We start from the raw sequence: 20,072 nt of genomic DNA, 5'->3' as shown, positions 1-20,072 counted from the left end.
TAAAATCAGCATATTTTGGTACTGTATTTATACTTTAAAGCTGCAGCTAACTTTGTTTAGTTAAATCTTTACTTGAGGTTTACCTGAAAGTTGAAATAACCAAACTGTTGTGTTTGCAGTGATAGTGGCTCCAGTTCACCTCCAAGAAGAATGTCTGGGGAATTCATGCTATCCTAACCTTGGTGACCTCATGGTGGGCCGTGCCGCCCAGCTCTCTGCCTCCTCCACTTGTGGCAAATACAGCCCGCAAAAATATTGCATCCTGGGATACCTGGAGGTGAGTTGTCTAAAACTGCAGTGCTTCAGTGTTTCAAATGTCAATCAGAGTCATGTTTAAAAAAAAAAAAAATCACATCTTCTGAATATTATACAAGACATGAACAGATTGGAGGCTTGCTCCTGGAATGTTGCTTGATTGATTTAGCAGGGAAAGGGTTAGGGTTTGGTACTACACACCACTTTGAAACTAATGTCAAAAATGTATTTGGGGCTTTAAAGGTTTTAAATTCCATAGTCCTTACACATATCAGTGCTGTTAAAACCTCAGGCAACACAAAGTGGTACACTTAATATCTGGAATCCCAATAGAGCACCTTTTCACAGAACTATCCTACAAAATATATGATGATCTCAGGTTATTTTCACAATAGCATACAGCCATGCTACTTTTTCTATTTCTGCAGTATATAGTATATATACTGCATAGTATGTGGATTTTCTGTATGCATAGAATACACACATGGTCTACATTTCCTATATTGTGACGTATGTACAGAGTGCACTGTGTGGGATAATGTCTCCCAAATTAAAATATATCTAACTTGATGTTTCATTTCAATGTGTGCATGAATCAAAAGTGATGTCTATTGCAATTTTTACTATCTTTTTTGCTAAGTTAGCTAAGGCATTTTGCACAAGAATGAATTAAAAATGCAAAATAACTGTTTTTATTTATGAGATGACTCATGCACACCACCTCCTGAATTAAATGTACACCGTGAGGTCACATGACAGCAATGTAGCTTAATACTGTTTAATAAGGCTATGTTTGAAATAGCACACTAATGAACTGCAGAAATAGTGTAGTATTATATAGTACTTTATATATACCGATGAGTCAAAACATTATGTCCACCTGCCTAATATGCTGTTGGTTGCACCGCCAAGGCATAGCCTCTACAAGAACCCTGAAGGTGTGCTGTGGTATCTGCCACCAAGACATGAGCAGCAGATCCTTCAAGTCCTGTAAGCTACGGGGTGGAACCGCTGTGGATTGGACTTGTTGGTCCAGCACATCCCACAGATCCTCAATCGGATATAGATCTGGGGAATTTGGAGGCCAGGGCAACTGTGGCAGGGTGGAGGGCGGGGCCGTGTCTTGATCATACACACCCGGTCCTGTATTAGGCTAATCAAGCCTCCGAGGTATAAAGGTCGACTGCAGGGTGTCGTGCACAAGAGAGAGATCGTTAGCAGACATGTCCGTCATGTGTGTGTTTGTGTCTTCTTTTAAGTTTACTATTAAACTATTATTTATATTGAAAAGCCGGTTCTCGCCTCCTCCTTTCCATTGAATACTTTACACTGGTGCCGAAGCCCAGGAAGGAGGAGGAATACGCCGTAGTAGAGTTCTCGCCACTACCGTCCACCCCAACGGAGCAAAGCCGCAGGGCCATCTGCCTGGGGGATGAGGAGCCCAGCCGCCTGAAGAGGACGATGGCCGCCGACCGCGAGGGGAGAAGGGGCTCCTAACCGACCGCCTGGAGCGGTCAGGGCCACTGCCAGGGGCGGAGGAGTTTCCTACCAGCCGCTGAAACGCGGCAGGGTTTAAGACTGCCGACCGCGAGCGGGGAGGGGCTCACTGCCGACCGCCTGGAGCGAGAGAACCGCTGCCAGGGGCGGGGAGACCCCTTCTGTTCCTCGAGAACGCGGCGGGGCATTCCGTCTGCCAGGGGCTGGAGGACTGCCTCTGGTCCGCCCGGAGAGGCGCGGCTGTCGTCCGATAGAGGGTGGAGGAGTGGCCGAGGAACAAGCTGCGGAGTATCGGAGAACTGGCGAGATTCTTTTTTTTTTTTCCTTTTCATCTCTCTCTCCTCTCTCTCTCTCTCTCTCTCTCTCACTGTCACTCTGCGTTGGCCTTTACCCTCTTTTAAATTTTACAGTGTTCTGGGGGGGGTACTACACTATTACAGGAAGAACCCCCCATTTTAATTATTTCTGTTTCCCTCCCCTTGTCCCCTCCCTCGTCCAGGTAGATGGGGATGACCTGCCGGCAGACAGCGTAGAAGCCACACCCTCCCCCAGGGAAAGAGGGGGGGGGGATGTACGTCAGGCCGGGGGCTCCCCAGCCTGAGAGAACGAGGGAGGAATGTGGCAGGGCGGAGGGCGGGGCCGGGTCGTGATCATACACACCCGGTCCCGTATTAGGCTAAACAAGCCTCCGAGGTATAAAGGTCGACTGCAGGGTGTCGTGCACGAGAGAGAGATCGTTAGCGGACATGTCCGTCATGTGTGTGTTTGTGTCTTCTTTTAAGTTTACTATTAAACTATTATTTATATTGAAAAGCTGGTTCTCGCCTCCTCCTTTCCATTGATTCCTTTACAGCAACATATTGAACTCTTCACCATGTTCCTCAAACCATTCCCAAACAATGTGTGCACTGTGGTAAGGCACATTATCCTGCTGAAAGAGGCTACTGCCATCAGGTTGCTGGTTTGTCCATCCTCAGACCACTGTCGGTAGGTATTCACCCCTGATGACCGGGAGCACCCCACAAGCCTTGCCGTTTTAGAGATGCTCTAACCAAGTCGTCTGGCCATAACAATCTGGCCCTTGTAAAAGTCGCTCAGGTCTTTACTCCTGCCCATTTCTCCTGCATTCATCACGTTGATTACAAGAACTGATTGTGCGCTTACAATCTAATCTTCCCAGACCTTGACATGTGGCCTTGTTAGGATATGATCTACATTATCCGCTTCAACTGTGTTGTCATAATGTTTTGGCTCATCGATGTATACAGTTTGAAGTATGTAAACCTTCTGTATGCATAGGGAATCCTGTAAGTATTCCATAAGTAGTAAGCTATTGATCTATTCTCAACTTATCCAGTGTTTTATTATATTGCATTCTGTTTCTTATGTTTTTTTTTTTAAATAATAGGCATTATTCAGTGTATACTGCACAATATGCAGCAAGCAGTGCTTGCATTCCATTCGGAACATAGTCTGATGTTTTATAGTACCTCATGCTTTTAAAATTTGCATAACATCTTCCCAATCCAAATTCCACCCCAAAGTGGTCTCTTTTCAGCACCCACACTGAGATGAAAGAGACAGTATGCTTTTTTTATTTTCTCAGTGTAGATTGACAGTGTTCTGGCCAACCCTTTGGGTAATACATATTGCAGACAAGTTCTGATGTGCCTTCTTAGCTGTTGTATAGGTCATTACCTCTTCTCTGTCACAAGACTTATTTATGCCTGTTTCCATATTCCCCCCAGCCCTGTCCATACAGGTGATAAAAATGACTTTTAGCCCTCATTTTGTATATTTATACTACATTTCTTCGTATTTATACGAAGAGCCCATCGCAATGGTCTAAATGACAGGAGGCTACTTAAAGATTGAATACATCTTGGTTATTAAATTAAATTATTCCCGATTGCATAACTCATGTTCATACTTGCCTGGAATTGAAGCAGATGAATCTACTAGGGGGAGTCACATGATGCCATGCGAGGATCGGACATGTGAACGGCTAGCTCTGTGCACTTTGCTAGTTTTAACACTTTTAATGACATAAACTGGTGAGATTCGATGCACTCTGATCCATAAAAGTTCTAGGAGGACAATATGTCTAAGAATTAAAAAAAATTTGGGTTCTGGAGACATTAAAGGACACTTACGTGCTCAAGCTGACGCTCCCAAGCAGGCCGCGAGCCTGGGAGTCTATTTAGTTGGTGAGGTGAAGGAAATGCGGCGAGAGATGCTAAACATGTCGGCAATGCTGACAAAAGTTGTTGCTGACTTGCAGGATCTTGCTGCGATACGTCAATCAATCACTGCCATGGAGGTGAGGTTCACTGATGTGGTTACAAGAGTGGGGAATGTCGAGAAACGGATCAATTACATGGAGTCATCGGAGAGGGAATTATCTGCTAATCCGCCTGGGAGAAGTTGGAGAACATGAAGAACCGTAGCCGGCGGAATAAAGACAGAATCGTCATAATTCCTGAGGTCGAATAGGGACAGGATGATGAAATTCCTGGGAGAAACGTGATCAATTCAAGCAATGCAAAGAACTTTCACATCAACGGAAGGTTGCTTTTGCACTGATATTCCAGGCCAAATTGAGAATAGATGCTAAGGATGGCCGTAAAACATTTACATGCCCACAGCAAACAATGTCCTTCATAAAGTCAGTGGAGGGAGTGGGTCGTCTCAGGTTGCAGCCGAGTGGACCGGCTCTCTGAACATTCACTTGGCTGTTTCAAGAATCTGCACGCTCTTTTTGTCATGGCTCTGCCTAGCGGCTTGAGTTTATTTTGTCGAGTAACACACATTCAGGACAGTATTATGGATGAATCTACAAGCTCTTTGTGATTGGTCTGCCTCTCGGCTGGAGTTTGATTTATAGATTATATTTAGCTATGTAATTCTGTCTCACAAAATTTTTATAGAAACACCGGACTTGAGCAATCCGATGACAAGGTGGGCCCTTGTAGGCATGCATGGACTGTTTGAGTTTAGAGGGATGGACGCCAGTTGGCGCTGTTGTGCGTGGGGGTAATGCGTTTGTTTTGTTCTGGGGGATGTTTGGGTTTTGTGGGTTGCACTAATGTTGGAATCTGGTCTTTATAATCTTGTTTTTGACACACAATCTATTTTGTCAAAATATCAAATGTTAATATGAGTGGATTGTCTCTCTTCACATGGAATGTGAACCCCATTAAATGAAGGAAGGATATTTTTCTTCTTAAGCATAAGAAATATGATATAGTGTTTCTTCATGAAATGCACCTTTCTCCGCAGGAAGCAAAAAATTTTGGCATGGGCATTTTTTATAGTGCTCGCTCAAGTAAGAGCAGGGGAGTCATTACACTGATAAGTAAACATCTACAATTCAAATGTCTCAAACAGTGTAAAGATAAATTAGGAAGGGTCATTATTGTTTTAGCTGAAATTCAGGGACAAAGTCTTATTTTGGCTAATATTTATGCACCTAATGTTGATGATCAGGGCATTTTATAGATCTTGAAGGGATGTTGCATCTGGCACCACTCATGATATAATATTGGGAGAAGACTTTAATCTTTTGATGGACTCAGTCCTTGAACATAGTGAAGCAAACATGTGCAAGCCCCCTAGAGCAACATTGATGATTCACAGGATGTGTAAAAAATCTTGGTATTACAGATATTTGGAGACTTTTGAAATCATCTGGTAGGAAATATAAAAACAATTTGTAGTCTATAAGATTTACTCTAGAATGGATTTTATTTTTATACAAATCTCATCTGTTGTTGATTGCTCAATTGGAAACATTTTAGTCTAAGATCACGCCGTGGTGTGTTTAGAGGTGTTGCCACATACGGACAAAAATAAATCATTTAGTTGGCTCTTTAATGTTTCCCTTTTGCAAAATCCTGAATTCCAACAAATGCAAAAGGCTGAAATCAATGTCTATATGGAGACAAACTGGTCCACAGTATCCTCCGTGAGCGTGGCTTTGGAGGCTCTTAAGGCGGTTCTTAGGGGTCGGATCATACAGTAAGGAAATTGACCCCATTTAAATACAGATATAATAACATTTAGTCATACTTTGAGTCAGGGGAAAAGGCAGGGAAATTCTGGCTAGATATATAAAACAGAGAGAGTCTTTTTCTACCATTCCTTCAGTGAAATTTGCTGGTGGTGAAATATTTACCTCGGCGATTGATATTAATAATACTTTTAAAGTATTCTATCTTGATCTCTATAGTTCCATGTCTTTGTCTGCTTATGAAGATATTAGAAAATTTGTGGAACCATTAGAACTTCCTAAACTGATGACTGAAAATTGTCTTGATTCTGAGATAAATTTGGAGGAGCTTGGTGAGGTAATTAAGGCCTTGCCAACAGGCAAGGCTCCAGGGCCAGACGGCTTTGCCACTGAATTTTTTAGATCTTATGCTATAGAACTGGCTACACTTTTGTTAGAAGTTTATTCGGAATCATTAAAGAATGGAAAGCTTCCACCAACCATGACACAAGCCCAGATCAGTCTGATTTTTAAAAAGATCCAAGCGAGTGTAAGAATTACCATCCAATTTCTCTTATCCAATTTGCCCAAAATTTTGGTTAACCGATTAAGTAAAGTTATGACATCTCTTATACATATACAGTAGATCAGGTGGGGTTTATTCAGGGCCGTAGCTCTTCTGATAACATTAGGCATTTCATGTGGTCAATTTCATGTGGTCAGTGCGAACGATCAGACTCCAGTAGCTGCCATCTCACTTGATGCCGAAAAGGCATTTTATATGGTAGAATGGAATTTTCTTTTTAAGATTTTGCTATAATATACGGAAATATACATGTTTGTGAATACTTTTATTGGATGGAATAAGTTACTTGATAGACACCCGGTAGCAGAGGTACAAACAAATGGATTAATTTCAGATTATATTATATAACACCCGGTAGGGTTGCCCTCTTTCCCCATTATTGTTCTGTCTTGTCCTTGAACCATTAGCAGCCACGATAAGAAAGGAGGATGATTTTCCAGGGGTGTTGGTGGGCGGTGTGATGCATAAGATTTACTTTATGCAGATTATATTTTATTATTCATCTCCGACCCTACTAGATCTATGCCTTGCCTCCACAGGCCATTCTACGTTCTCAGGATACAGAGTTAATTGGTCTAAATCTGAAGGTTTGGCTCTGACAGCGTACTGCCCACTAACAGCTTTTCAGCCGGGAAATTTCCAGTGGCCCAAACATGGCATTAAGTATTTGGGTGTTTTATTTCCAGCAAATTTGTGATTTTAGCTAATTTTGACCTTTTAATAAAAGGTTTTCGAGCGATATTGGCAGGTGGGCTTCATTACATTTAACAGATAACAACCTCGGCATCCGTCTAAAAACCATCATGACCAGAGGCATAGTAAAACAAGGATAAATATTGGTGATGCCTTTGGAAGATGGAGACAGATTCAGATTCAAGCCCAGACATCCTTTAAAACGGATGCTGAGTTGGCTAATTTGCATGTCAACATTCTGGCAACCCACTTGAGCTTTGAGTCTGGAGCGGGGCAGACAACTCTCCAATATTTTGAATTTGGATTGCAGTACCCATTTCAAACGCTTGTTGTCAATCTTACATTTAGCACCTTTAATGTTATCTTAACCTGCTCTTTACCTGTAGATGTCCCCTCTCTTATTTCAAGCAATTTGATAGCACAGCGATGTCCTTCATTTGGAATGATAAACGTCCCAGATTACATTTCAGTAAATTGCATAGGCCGATTGACAAAGGTGGGCTTGGCCTACCCAAGATTTTGTTTATTATTATGCATTCGGTCTCAGACATTTGGCTCATTTGTCGCTTCCACCTGAGAGAGTTCCTCCTTCTGTATTGAACAGGAAGTTCTTGCCCCTATTTTGCTATTGCAAAGCCTTTCTATCAAACTAAAAGGAGAAGTTAAGTTAACAAGTCAACATCTAGAGATGTAAGGGTGCGCCTTATGCAATTTAAGATTTTACATCGATTCTATTGGACCCCCTCTAGATTGTACAGGCTTTGTCTTAAAGACACGCCCACCTGCTGGCAATGCCAATCAGAAGATGGGGACACAACCCATTTTTTTTGGTGGTATGTTAAAATCCAAGATTTTTGGTTGAGGGATCAGAGTTTTATGTGTGGCGTATTGGACACTCAAATTTTATTTTGCCCCAGACTCTGTGGGGCGGTCATTAATATAGGTGATAAATACATAAATAATTGTGTCCTAGCCAGTGTTATGATTGGCAGGCAGGTCACCCTTAGGGGATGGAAGTCGGCTGGAGTGCCCTCATTTCAGGAGTGGTGCATAGAGATGGGCAGGGTGGCGACATTCGAAGAAATGTCATATAGAAGGCAGGGAAACTTGGATTTAATAAAAAATGGGCCAGCTATTTGGCATTTTTGGAAGGCTCTCTGGGAGGGGAAGTGGAGAGAGATGTGTTGTTTTAAATGTGTGGGATTTTTATTTTTATTTTTATAATATATATACATAAATATATATATATATATATATATATATATATATATATATATATATGGGGATATATATATAATTTTGGGTGTGTGTGTGTGTATTCTCAAGTTGGACCACAGCAATATTTTTTAAGGGTCAGGTTGGGGATTGGGAGGGGGAAAGGGAATAATGGGGGTTAAAAGTTGATTTGGTGTATATATGTTTCCTTTTCTGTTTCATGTGTCTGAATCAATAAAAAGTGATAATCGAGAAAAAAAGAAAACATCATTGTTATCTTTTTACTGCAATAGTTAACAAAATATCAAATCACGTAGCATTTACAAACAAATTATGATTTTCAGAGAGTGTAATTTTTACTGGATGCACAAAGCCATTTACCCATAAGTTCACACAGGTGTCCAAGGAGTGTAACAGCAGGTATAGTTCATCAAATTAACTAGGAATATCTTTCACCAATTTCAACAACCAGAAAGTGAGCAAATACTTTGTGCCTTTTGTACAGTATATCGATTGTTTTATACGTTTGTGAAATATTTCTTAAAAGATGTGCTAATGCTATCATTTTTGAGGGCCACTGTAGCAGTTGATCTACTACAGGTTTTTATATCTTTTTTCTATTATAGTCATTTTTATCTTTCTACTCTGTCATTTGATAGACACTATTGCCTTTTTTCTCCAAATTCAGAATGAGCGGAAGTGTTTCACCTGTGATTCCAGAAGACCCTACAATCTGTACAACAATCCCAACAGCCATCGCATAGAGAACATCATCACCACCTTCCAACCTCAGCGCATGATGAGCTGGTGGCAGTCTGAGAATGGTACGTTCCTCAAAATTAATTTCCCTAGCACATGTATGTTGTTTGCTGATCTTGAATACATTCTTTGCATAAACATCATGAATGCTTTGTAGTTGGATTGAACTGGTATATTAGTTTAAATCCTGAATGTAGACTTGCTTAATCTCTCAATCGCAGGTGTTCATGAAGTCAGCATTCAGCTGGACCTGGAAACAATGTTTCAGTTTAGTCATCTGATATTGACGTTCAAGGTACATTCAAACCAACTACATATTTACTACATTTTTGAAATATATTTTTGTGCCACGTTCTACGTTTTACTGCAGTTTCCTGGTCAAATTAACATTAGAAGCGCTACAACAACTGAGCGTTTTATTCACTTTCACACAAATCTACTACAATGGCTGATTATGTATTAATAACACTTATTATTCGCTCTATTACTCACACAATGCTGTTATGATATCGAAACACTTTTACTCTGTAACCCGCACACACACACACAAGATGAGACAGTCACAATGTCGGAGGAAACTGCTTTTATTAATAGCAGTGCAGGCAAAAGTACAAACAGGGTAAATCCAGAGAAGAGTTGTCGAGGGAAGCGTAGGGTCAAAAGCCGGGGAATCAAAGTGGAGTAAAGGGGCAAATCCGGGGGAGAGTGGTCAACGAGAGTGGGGGGTCGAAGCCGGAAACAGGATCAGAGTAACTAGACGGGACTAGTGGGGAGCAAAAGACAGGGGAACAAGGGGAGCTGGCAAGCTAAGAGGAGGACAAGAGGAGTTCAAAACTAGACGAGACTAGCGGGGGGGGTGCAAAGACACGGGAAACTAAATACAATAACCAACGGGTGTGAAACGAATGTGCTGTGATATAAATAGGGGAACTAACGAGCGGTGCAGGTGTAGCGAATAAAGGGGTGATAAGACGAGTACAGGTGAAACTAATGATCTAGTGATTGGGACGAGTGCGGGTGAAACTAATACTGGTGATAGGAGAGCGGGCATGCGAGCCCAAGGAGGGAGACCTGCTAACGAGCATGAGAGCTCGTAGAAGCAAAACGAGCGTGGAAGCTCGAGGGAGCAAAACGAGCGTGCGAGCTCGAGGGGGCGGAACGAGCGTGGAAGCTCGAGGGGGCGGAGCGAGGGAGCAGGGTCCGTGACATACTCATCATTTGAAAAACGATAAATTTTAACACTTGTATTGCATACCCACCTATATTTACACACTTCCAATGTGATTAGCTGTGTAGGACTTTGGACTCAGAGGGCCGAGGCTCGAGCCCAGCCAAGAATGCTTGAAGCGAATGTGAAAATAAATTGAAAGTGCCATAGAAGTGACATGAAATGATGTGGTTGCTTCAGTTAATGTGCGGTTCATGCTGAATTTGTTTTTAAAACACTATCGGTTAGGTTTAGGTTTTGTTTAAGGGTAAGGTTGCCTGTTTTGTTCACCTCAAATTTTTCTTTTAAAACACTATCGGTTAGGTTTAGTTGTTTGTTTATGGGAAGGATGTCTGTTTTGTTCACCTCTCATTTGCATTTAGGACAATATTGGTTAGGTTAAGATGAAAGTTTTTGGTTAGAGAGGCACATTTTATCCATTAAAACCTCAATCTAGCATTCACCTTAAAACCCTCATCTGATTATGACACCATTTTACTCGCTTTTTTTAAAACATGTAAGGAAGCACATCATTTCATTTAGCAAAAATGTTGCCATGGTCATGTAATTTTAACCAAGGATGCAACCAAATATACAAGAATGCTGGGGAGCAAATGTAAAAATGTAAGAATCTGTCATTGAAAACCCCATATTGATTGACAACAAATTTGAACATTTCAACATTTAATTCAGTTTCTTTCATGTGATTGAGAATAGAATCGTACAACAAATGCACTTGTCAAACAGAGTTTCCGGCCTGCTGCCATGTTGGTGGAGAGGTCAAAAGACTTTGGGCAAACCTGGAAGTTGTTCCGATACTTTGCTGAAGACTGTGCCAACTCATTCCCTGGAATCGCAGAGGGGCCTGCAGATAGTATTGATGACCTTATCTGTGATAGTCGTTATTCTGGAGCAGAGCCTTCCACTGATGGGGAGGTATAATTGGAAATCAATCCGTAAATATTCCATCCTCCATTATTTGTTAATGTACAAGACACTTTTTCTTAACTATGCATTCCATCCAGGTGGTGTTAAAAGCCTTGGATCCCAGCTTTGACATCCATGATCCATACGACCCCACTATACAAGGTTTGTGTCTTGATGAGTAATTTCTTTTGTGTTCGAGAGATAACAGTGTAATAAAAATGTCAAGACAGCTTTAAAGTATGGATGATGCCTAAAGGCATGTCCAACAATTGAAATCCTTTGATATCTTGATGATGATCTCATAGTGGGAATTAAATGAAAATGAGCACTGTTCATGTCAACGTGCCATAACACGGTCCATTGCAGTGTTCATGGCTGGTTTTGTTTTAAGACACTGATATAATGTTGGACATCAAGAGGCAACCCAATACATTATCAAAACTGTTTATCATACAAAAGTTATACAAATTCAAATTTATGCAATTTATTTTTTGCAATTTCCTGCTGCCCACGACCCTATCAGAACATACCTGCAGCCCGTTTTTGCATAGGGACCTAACGGTTGAGAACAACTGTTTTATCTTTTTATTGATGTACATTTATTAAATGGGCTGAACATTCTGTATACTTTTATACAACTTATGAAAATAATTTACCTCTTATCGAATTCAGAGTTGATTACCTTGACGAACTTGCGGGTAAACTTTACCCGTTTGCTTACTCTGGGCGACACATTGCTCACACGACGAAGGAGGAACCCACAGGACAAGTACTTTTATGCCCTTTATGAGATGGTGGTCCGGGGGAGCTGCTTCTGCAATGGCCATGCCAGTCAGTGCATCCCAGTGGACAGCACACGTGGAGATACATTCAGGGAGCCTGGCATGGTGAGTCGAACAGAAGAAAACACACAAATGAGATTTTTATTGGTTCTCCTAGACCTAGACAGTAGTGAGATTAAGAGATCAAATTGAGACTTTGCCTAAATTTCATGCTTCTTAGATTTTCCCCACCAGATAAAGATCCCAGTAATCTCATGTGTTTCGTCTAGACTTTCAAAAGAGATCTCAACAATGTCAAATTGTGCTCAGATTTTTCATAGTCATTTCATTTTCATAGAGATATCAAAGTCTGCAATCAAACGTCATTTTAATTTGAACTAAAAAAAAACTAAACAATTATTATTAAATTCTTCCAAAATATTCTGGGCTATCCTATCCACATTAACTTTACAACTCTATTATTTGCTGTATTTCAATAAAAGTCTCATTTGTGTCTTTTTTGTAAACCGTAAGGAATTACAGCAAACCCATTTCTATAGCACTGAAACGTGAAACCTAGTAATTACTGCTTATTATCCTATCAACAATTGTATATTTATTATATATATATTTTCATAAACTGTGTAAAGACAAAAGAATGTGGGGGTTTGCTCTGAGTACTATACACAATACTTAGCAAAAAATCTTACAGACTAAAGCATTTAAAAGAAGTTATGGTCTTAGTATTCACTGTATCCAAAAAAACAAAATGTTGTACACTGCTAGCTTTAAGCAAGATAGATATATATAGTTATATAGTTATGTTATATAAATACTTGTGACCAAAAGTTTGGAAAAATTTACAGATTTTGCTCTTATGGAAATAAATTGGTGCTTTTATTCACCAAAGTGGCATTCGACTGATCACAAAGTATAGTCAGGACATTAATAACATGAAAAATTACTATTACAATTTGAAAAATGTTTTCAGAACTTCATAAACTAATTCAAAGGGTTCTCATAAAAAAAAATCCTCTAAGTGCAGCAATGACAGCTTTGCAGATCCTTGATATTCTAGCTGTCAGTTTGTCCAGATACTCAGGTGACATTTCACCCCACACTTCCTGTAGCACTTGCCAGAGATGTGGCTGTCTTGTCAGGCACTTCTCACGCACCTTACAGTCTAACTGATCCCACAAAAGCTCAATGTGGTTAAGATCCATAACACTCTTTTCCAATTATCTGTTGTCCAATGTCTGTTTTCTTTGCCCACTCAAACCTTTTCTTTTAGTTTTTCTCTTTCAAAAGTGGCTTTTTCTTTGCAATTCTTCCCATAAGGCACCCCTGAGTCTTCTCTTTACTATTGTACATGAAACTGGTGTTGAGCGGGTAGAATTCAATGAAGCTGTCAGCAGAGGACATTTGAGGTGTCTATTTCTCAAACTAGAGACTCTGATGTACTTATCCTCTAGTTTAGTTGTACATCTGGCCTTCCACATCTCTTTCTGTCCTTGTTAGAGTCAGTTGTCCTTTGTCTTTGAAGACTCTAGTATACACCTTTGTATGAAATGTCAGTTTTTTTTTTGGCAATATCAAGCATTGTAAAGCCTTCATTCCTCAAAGCAATGATTGACTGACGAGTTTCTAGAGAAAGGTGTTTCATTTTGGCCATTTTTGACCAAATATTGACCTTAAGACATGCCAGTCTATTGCATACTTTGACAACTCAAAAACAAACACAAAGACAATGATAAGCTTCATTTAACGAACCAAATAGCTTTCAGCTGTGTTTGATATAATGGAAAGTGATTTTCTAGTACCAAATTGGCAATTCAGCAAGATTACTCAAGGATAAGGTGTTGGAGTGATGGCTGCTGGAAATGGGGCCTGTCTAGATTTGATCAATGGCTTTTTTTTCAAATAGTGATGGTGCTGTTTTTTACATCAGTAATGTCCCGACTATACTTTGTGATCAGTTGAATGACAATCCGCAAGTGTTAAGTAACAACTTTGTCTCAAATGTTTCTCCTTAAATTTTTATAGGAGTGCGTGTTGTTACTTTTGAATTAGTAGTTTAGTTTAGAGCAATTATTCATGATTTTTATTTTATTTTGATTGTGTCTGTTGAAGCACTTTTTATGTTTTTTCATGGTCTTTTATATTCACCTCTCTCTGTGTCTTTGCTCTAAGGTGCATGGTAGATGTGTTTGCCAGCACAACACAGCAGGATACAACTGTGAACATTGTCAAGACTTTTACCATGATGCCCCCTGGAGGCCAGGTGGAAAAACTGACTCAGATGTTTGCAGAAGTAAGCAGAAAAATGTTACACTGTGATTTAAACAAGGCCATTTAAACTGCTCTTAATAAATTGTAACTGATCACTCTGAAATACGGTTCCACGGTTCCTCACCAAAAAAATAAAATAAATAAATATCTTTAAAAAAAAGCACAATTCTGGGTTACAGTGAGGCACTTACAATGGAAGTCAATGGGACCAATCTGTAAATGCTAAAATACTCACTGCTTTAAAAGTATAGTCAAAAGACCTAAACAATAAGCATGTTAACATGAGTTTATGTGATTAAATCACTTAAAAACCTTTTTTTGTAAGTTATAGCCAATTTTACAACTTTGTTGCCATGACAATATAATATCAACAAACCCTAAAACGACTGAAAAATGACAATTCAAACAATGTTACAGCTCAAATAACACATTCATTTTAACAGAAGGTTTAATGTAAGTGCTTTTATAAAATTATTAGCTTAACATTTCTACCTTCTAAAACCTCTAAAAATTGGCCCCATTAACTTCCATTGTAAGAGCCTCACTGTAACCACGATTTTGCATTTTAAAGAAAAGGAGAGACAAGTAATCAATATTATGCCACATATGCTGTCAATTGAGCTTAACTTATATTGAAACCCATAATATACCTTTAATTTCAACAAAGTATAAATTGATAACTGTTTCTTTAATTTTTCAGGGTGTAACTGTAATGGCCACTCAGAGAAGTGTCACTTTGATATATCACGCTACCTGGCCACAGGTGGAGTGAGTGGTGGTGTGTGTGATGACTGCAGGAATAAACGTATTGGACCCCAGTGTGAGCTGTGCGAGCCATATTACTACCAGGACCCACAGCGCAATGTGGAGGACCCCAATGCCTGCATGCGTGAGTGTATCAGGAATAGCCTATGCTGTATTTAGATGAATCCATTATTCAGGTAGCAACAATTGAATTATTCAAAAACAGGTTTACATCATGTATATAATGCAACCCCTCTATTTATTTTTTCTATTCTATTCCAACTTCAGCCTGTGACTGTGATCCAGATGGCTCAGTGGACCAAGGATTTTGTGATCCAGTGACCAGCCAATGTTTGTGTAAACAGAACGTGGAAGGAGAGCGTTGTGACAGGTGCAAGTTTGGGTTCTATGGGCTCAGCCGGGATGACCCTAGTGGCTGCCAGAGTAAGTACTCACTCACCCACAGGATGGGAATACTGTCTTTGAAAGGCAATGCTAAACTGGACCGTAGACACATTTTTAGTCTGTGTCCCCATAGTTTGGTGTCTTATTCAAAGCATTTGCTCCAAAGCATCTGATGTTTCTTGAAAGGACAATATACTTTATGTCTCATATAACATCAGAACGTTTAGGCCAGAAACATACTCTATGGAGATTTAAAAATGCAGACGCTAATGCTTGTCCAACACATTGTGAGAGTGCGGTTCTGTTGAAATTGTAATCTTTAAATGTCAGTGATTTGAGATATTAATATTTGGGTTGCTAATTATAACCTAGGGATATGCACGGTAACTATTTGTAATATTTAGATCACTGTGTGGGTTCACAAAAAAGGTTATTTGTCAACTCATAGAAAAACAGCACAGATGCTCCCAAAAACACACATGAACAGCTACTTAAAAAATTACTAGAACCCAGTTCAAAATGTCAGATCTCATCATACTCGGGTCTGGCTGAAGACCACTATTGCACATGAAGAATAACAGAATCATGATTTTGGTATTTGAATACTGGCACGTCGTACGGTTAACCAAATAACGACTGTCTGTGCACATGCATACTATAAACAAGTCAGTTTAACTATCTTTAAATAGCTTGCTCTTTCTCTTCAAACTGTTGCTCTGTCATGACAGTAGGTGACCTGGAATACAAAACTGAATGCAAAAGGTGTTTTTTTTGTGCTAATTTCAGCTATTGTTAGAGCCTCATAGATAGCACATACTAAGAATGCAATGCATACTTGCTTTGAGCTTTGAATTGTGTCCTGACATCTGAACACAACATGTGAAATCAGGTTTGCATAGCTAGAAGTGCTTGTGTGCATGTACTGTGCTAATCTAAATTACTGTATATTTCGGACCTAAGACTCTGTCTGCATTAATATATACACTTTCAGTGTGTAGGTGTAACTTCATGGGCACCGTACATACAGGCAGCCCTTGTGATCAGACCACAGGAAGGTGTATCTGTGAGCAATTTGCTTATGGTCCACAATGTGACCAATGTTTGGTGAGCTGAATCACTCCATCACTATCTGACTACACCATACAAATTAATAAATATTTTAATTATATTGTATTTAAGTTATACCCTATATTTAAGTAATATTGGTGAGTTTAATTTTTTTTTTTTTTCAGCCAGGTTACTGGGGTCTTGGAAACACAGTCTATGGCTGCTTACATTGTGACTGTGACATTGGTGGGGCCCTGAGAACTCTGTAAGTTACTATTTCCTTTGAGCAAGCCTCTTGTCTCAATTGAATTGTTTATAAAATAAGACATGTTTATCTGCACAGATGTTCCTCAGAAGATGGCCAGTGTGAATGTAGGCCTAACATGGTAGGTCACGGATGTAGTGAGCCGGCCCCTGGATATTTCTTGGCTCCTCTTGATTTCTACATCTATGAGGCTGAGAATGCTGTGCCTCTGGTGAAAAACTATTACTGACTGGACATGATTCATTTTCTACAAATTACTATATTCTTACTCATTCATACGAAAAGTTTACAACTTAGAAATAGGACTTAGTTTAAAGGTGAAGTGTGTAATTCCTTCTGTTCTTGCTTCGTCAAACAAAACTGAAAAAATAACAATTGTTTCCAAACTTGTCTTCCACCACCCTGGTCCCCAAACTCACGCCATTGGTTAAGCCAGATGTACACATGTCTGCCACTCAAACAAACAGCAACATTTGAAAAGTGCCAGAGAGCCATTGTGTTTACAGTCTTCATTAGGTCAGCCTACATATGGCTTAGTTATAGTTCTCTCTGCATATTAAACTGGGATAGGAGAAAATATTTTACCAGAAAAAATTATAAACTTCACCTATTATAGTATATTAAATAGGATATGATACATATAGTTGTTACCAAAATTTTTTTACGAATAACAACTTTCTGTTTCTGTAGGTGGCAATTTCTCCATATATTCAGGTCCCTCCATCAGAGTATCCCCTAGAACAGAAAACTGAACAACCAACCAAGCTCCCTCTATGCCCCCTTGCAGCAAAACCCTCCCCAACACCTTATTACACCACTGAACCCCCTACAGTGAAACCTTCTCCAACCCCATACAATACCCATGTCAGCCTACCCATCTGTGAGCATTACTTCAGACAGAGGGGTTATGACTTCAAGTTAAGCAATGGGAGGATTGTGGTGGTCAAGCGTGAGAAATGGCAAACTCGAAGACGAAGACAAGGCCAGGTGAAGCCTGAAATGACAGAAATAGCCTATGTTTGTCCGTTTTTGACTATTTAGTAACACTATTATACATGATAACAGACTAACATATTGCTCCAGAATCAAACCTGATTTTCTTACTTGGTTGTACCTATGAAGAGGACAATCCTCTTTGAACCAGATCCATCTCTTCAGATTGTCCCACGAAAGCGTACCCCAAAAGGGTCTGTGACTTGGACTGGACTGGGTTTTGTGCGAGTTCGGGATGGGACAGGACTCAGATTTACTGTGGCAGATATACCATCAACCCTTGACTACTACATAGCTGTCCGCTATGAACCGGAGGTTGGTCATTTATTTCATTTTGAAATGTCTGAAATATTTTGGGCATGATGATTTTTATTAAGAAAGATAGTTATATATATGTTTATTTATGCATTCTTAATGTCATCTTCACAGTCCACAGATGACTGGGAAGCTATTGTGAATGTATTATCTTTTGGATCAGGAGATGGACATTGTCCAAATGACCCATCAGACAAAATGTTTACTCTTCCAGGTTCTAGAAGGTGAGCAAATTGTTTTGTAGAGTAAAGGTTTGCACAGATTTAACAGTTCAAACCCTAGATGTTTCATTAGGTTTCTGCCCAGTGTTGATGACAATAATGGCTGTTTCTTGAAATAATTAACTTAAATATCAAATACAATGAATTATTTTCTAGATCTATTTCATTAATCTTTCATTAACTATTCACATGTAGGGTAGCCACTCTGAATTCTCCAGTGTGTCTCAGCTATGGTGATCAATACCACGTGGACGTCACTTTTAGGAAGCAGCCTAATGCCGATCCCCAGTCCAGCTCATACATTCTTATTGACTCAGTAAGTCAGTAAATGATGGAGTGGAAATTTTCCTTTTGTTTAACACACTGCATTTGCTAGTTGTTGTTGTTTTTTTACCCCTTCCCATTCTGTTGTCAAAAATGATAGGTTGGCCTGATTCCCAAAGTGGATTCCCTCCCAAACTTTTGCTCAAAGTCAACCCTAACTCAGTTTCAACAATACCGCTGTGTTAAGTTGGGAACACAGGTAGGGGAGGACACACTTCCTGAAGTATGTGAGAAGCTTATTGGAAGTATTTCTGCCATAATCCACAATGGAGCAGTGTGTGAGTATCTTCTAAATGTACAGTACACCAATGATATACACAAAACAGTATTGAAACTCTTAATTTTTATGCCACAATGCAGTGTTAACCAGATGTGCATGTTCCCCTTCAGCTTGTAACTGCCATTTTGTTGGAGCATATGACTCATCCTGCAGTAAATTCACTGGACAGTGTGAATGCAAACCCAATGTTATTGGCCGCTGCTGTGATTCCTGTGCCCCTTTGACATATGGGCTTGGACCCAACGGCTGCTCACGTAGGCCATATTCTCTCACGTATTTTGAGACAAACTGTTAATTCCTCACCTAAAGCCATTGTCTTTGCTTCACCTAAAGCTGTTTTAAAGTCCTTTAATAAGAGTTGACATGATCAAATAATATATACTTTGAAAAAACGTGTCACCACTTGTAGCCTAGCTAATGAGGCATACTTCAGAATGTAAATATCACAATTACATAAAGTAAATAGGTTTGATAGAATTAAACTCTTTAAATGTAAAAGGTTTGGGGTCACTTGACTGAAATGTTTCTCATGATCTTAAAAACCTTTTGATCTAAATGTGTATGCTTAAATGTTTGAAATTAGTTTTGTAGACAAAAATATAATTGTGCCACCATATGAATTTATTTAATTATGAAACTAAAATCTAATCATAAAAAAAAGTTTTTGAAATTGATGACTTGGAGCAAATAATAAAGAAAAGCAGCCAATAAGGGCCCAACATAGATGGGAACTCCTTCAATACTGTTTAAAAAGCATCCCAGGGTGATTCCTCAAGAAGTTGGTTGAGAAAATGTCGAGTACATGTCTGCAAATTCTATGCAAACGGTGACTACTTTGAAGATGCTAAAATATAACATAGTTTTGATGACTTTACTATTATTCTATAATCTGAAATAATAATAATAAATAATTAGGTAAGTGACCCCAAACTTTTGAATGGCAATGTATTTCTCAACAGTTTCGTGGTTTCTATTGTTTGTGTGCCTGTGCTGTAAACATACCCTGCTGAATTTCAAATTGCTCCAATCTGGTTTGGTGATGGTCTAACTGGCCATGCTGGTGTTTAGCTGTAAAACTTGGCTGGTGAATCTGGTCGACCAACATGGTCTTTCTGGTAAAGCTAGTTGACCAATGAAGTCTTGTGGCTAGTCAAGAAGCCTGGAGGGGAAACCAGCAGCCCAGCATCCAAAATACTGTTATTTTTATTTTCAGCAGGGTAATTAATGGGGAAGCCTTGGCTTTCTCCCAGACCAGGCACTGGAAAATATCCATCATGGCTATGCAAACATTTATGTGTTCT

The 20,072-nt window shown here is 39.6% G+C and overlaps 1 protein-coding gene across 3 annotated transcripts in view; it reads left to right on the top strand.

The window, feature by feature from the left end:
• The window catches only part of lamb4 (laminin, beta 4), a 49,903-nt gene that overhangs the window by 15,414 nt on the left and 14,417 nt on the right, over positions 1-20,072 (top strand). For all 3 annotated transcript variants that reach the window (XM_052119803.1, XM_052119802.1, XM_052119804.1), the window contains exons 4-21: positions 120-277; positions 8,923-9,058; positions 9,215-9,288; positions 10,948-11,136; positions 11,226-11,289; positions 11,800-12,014; positions 14,079-14,199; positions 14,878-15,066; positions 15,210-15,365; positions 16,318-16,430; positions 16,559-16,638; positions 16,717-16,849; positions 17,329-17,625; positions 17,761-17,946; positions 18,061-18,170; positions 18,363-18,483; positions 18,592-18,769; positions 18,882-19,025. In XM_052119803.1, the coding sequence (XP_051975763.1) occupies positions 120-277; positions 8,923-9,058; positions 9,215-9,288; positions 10,948-11,136; positions 11,226-11,289; positions 11,800-12,014; positions 14,079-14,199; positions 14,878-15,066; positions 15,210-15,365; positions 16,318-16,430; positions 16,559-16,638; positions 16,717-16,849; positions 17,329-17,625; positions 17,761-17,946; positions 18,061-18,170; positions 18,363-18,483; positions 18,592-18,769; positions 18,882-19,025 (2,664 nt within the window). The remainder of the gene's footprint in view (positions 1-119; positions 278-8,922; positions 9,059-9,214; positions 9,289-10,947; positions 11,137-11,225; positions 11,290-11,799; positions 12,015-14,078; positions 14,200-14,877; positions 15,067-15,209; positions 15,366-16,317; positions 16,431-16,558; positions 16,639-16,716; positions 16,850-17,328; positions 17,626-17,760; positions 17,947-18,060; positions 18,171-18,362; positions 18,484-18,591; positions 18,770-18,881; positions 19,026-20,072) is intronic.

The sequence above is a fragment of the Xyrauchen texanus genome, chromosome 46 (genome assembly GCF_025860055.1).
Source record: "Xyrauchen texanus isolate HMW12.3.18 chromosome 46, RBS_HiC_50CHRs, whole genome shotgun sequence".
Taxonomy (NCBI): Eukaryota; Metazoa; Chordata; class Actinopteri; order Cypriniformes; family Catostomidae; genus Xyrauchen; species Xyrauchen texanus.
This window is presented reverse-complemented; position numbering and strand designations above follow the sequence as displayed.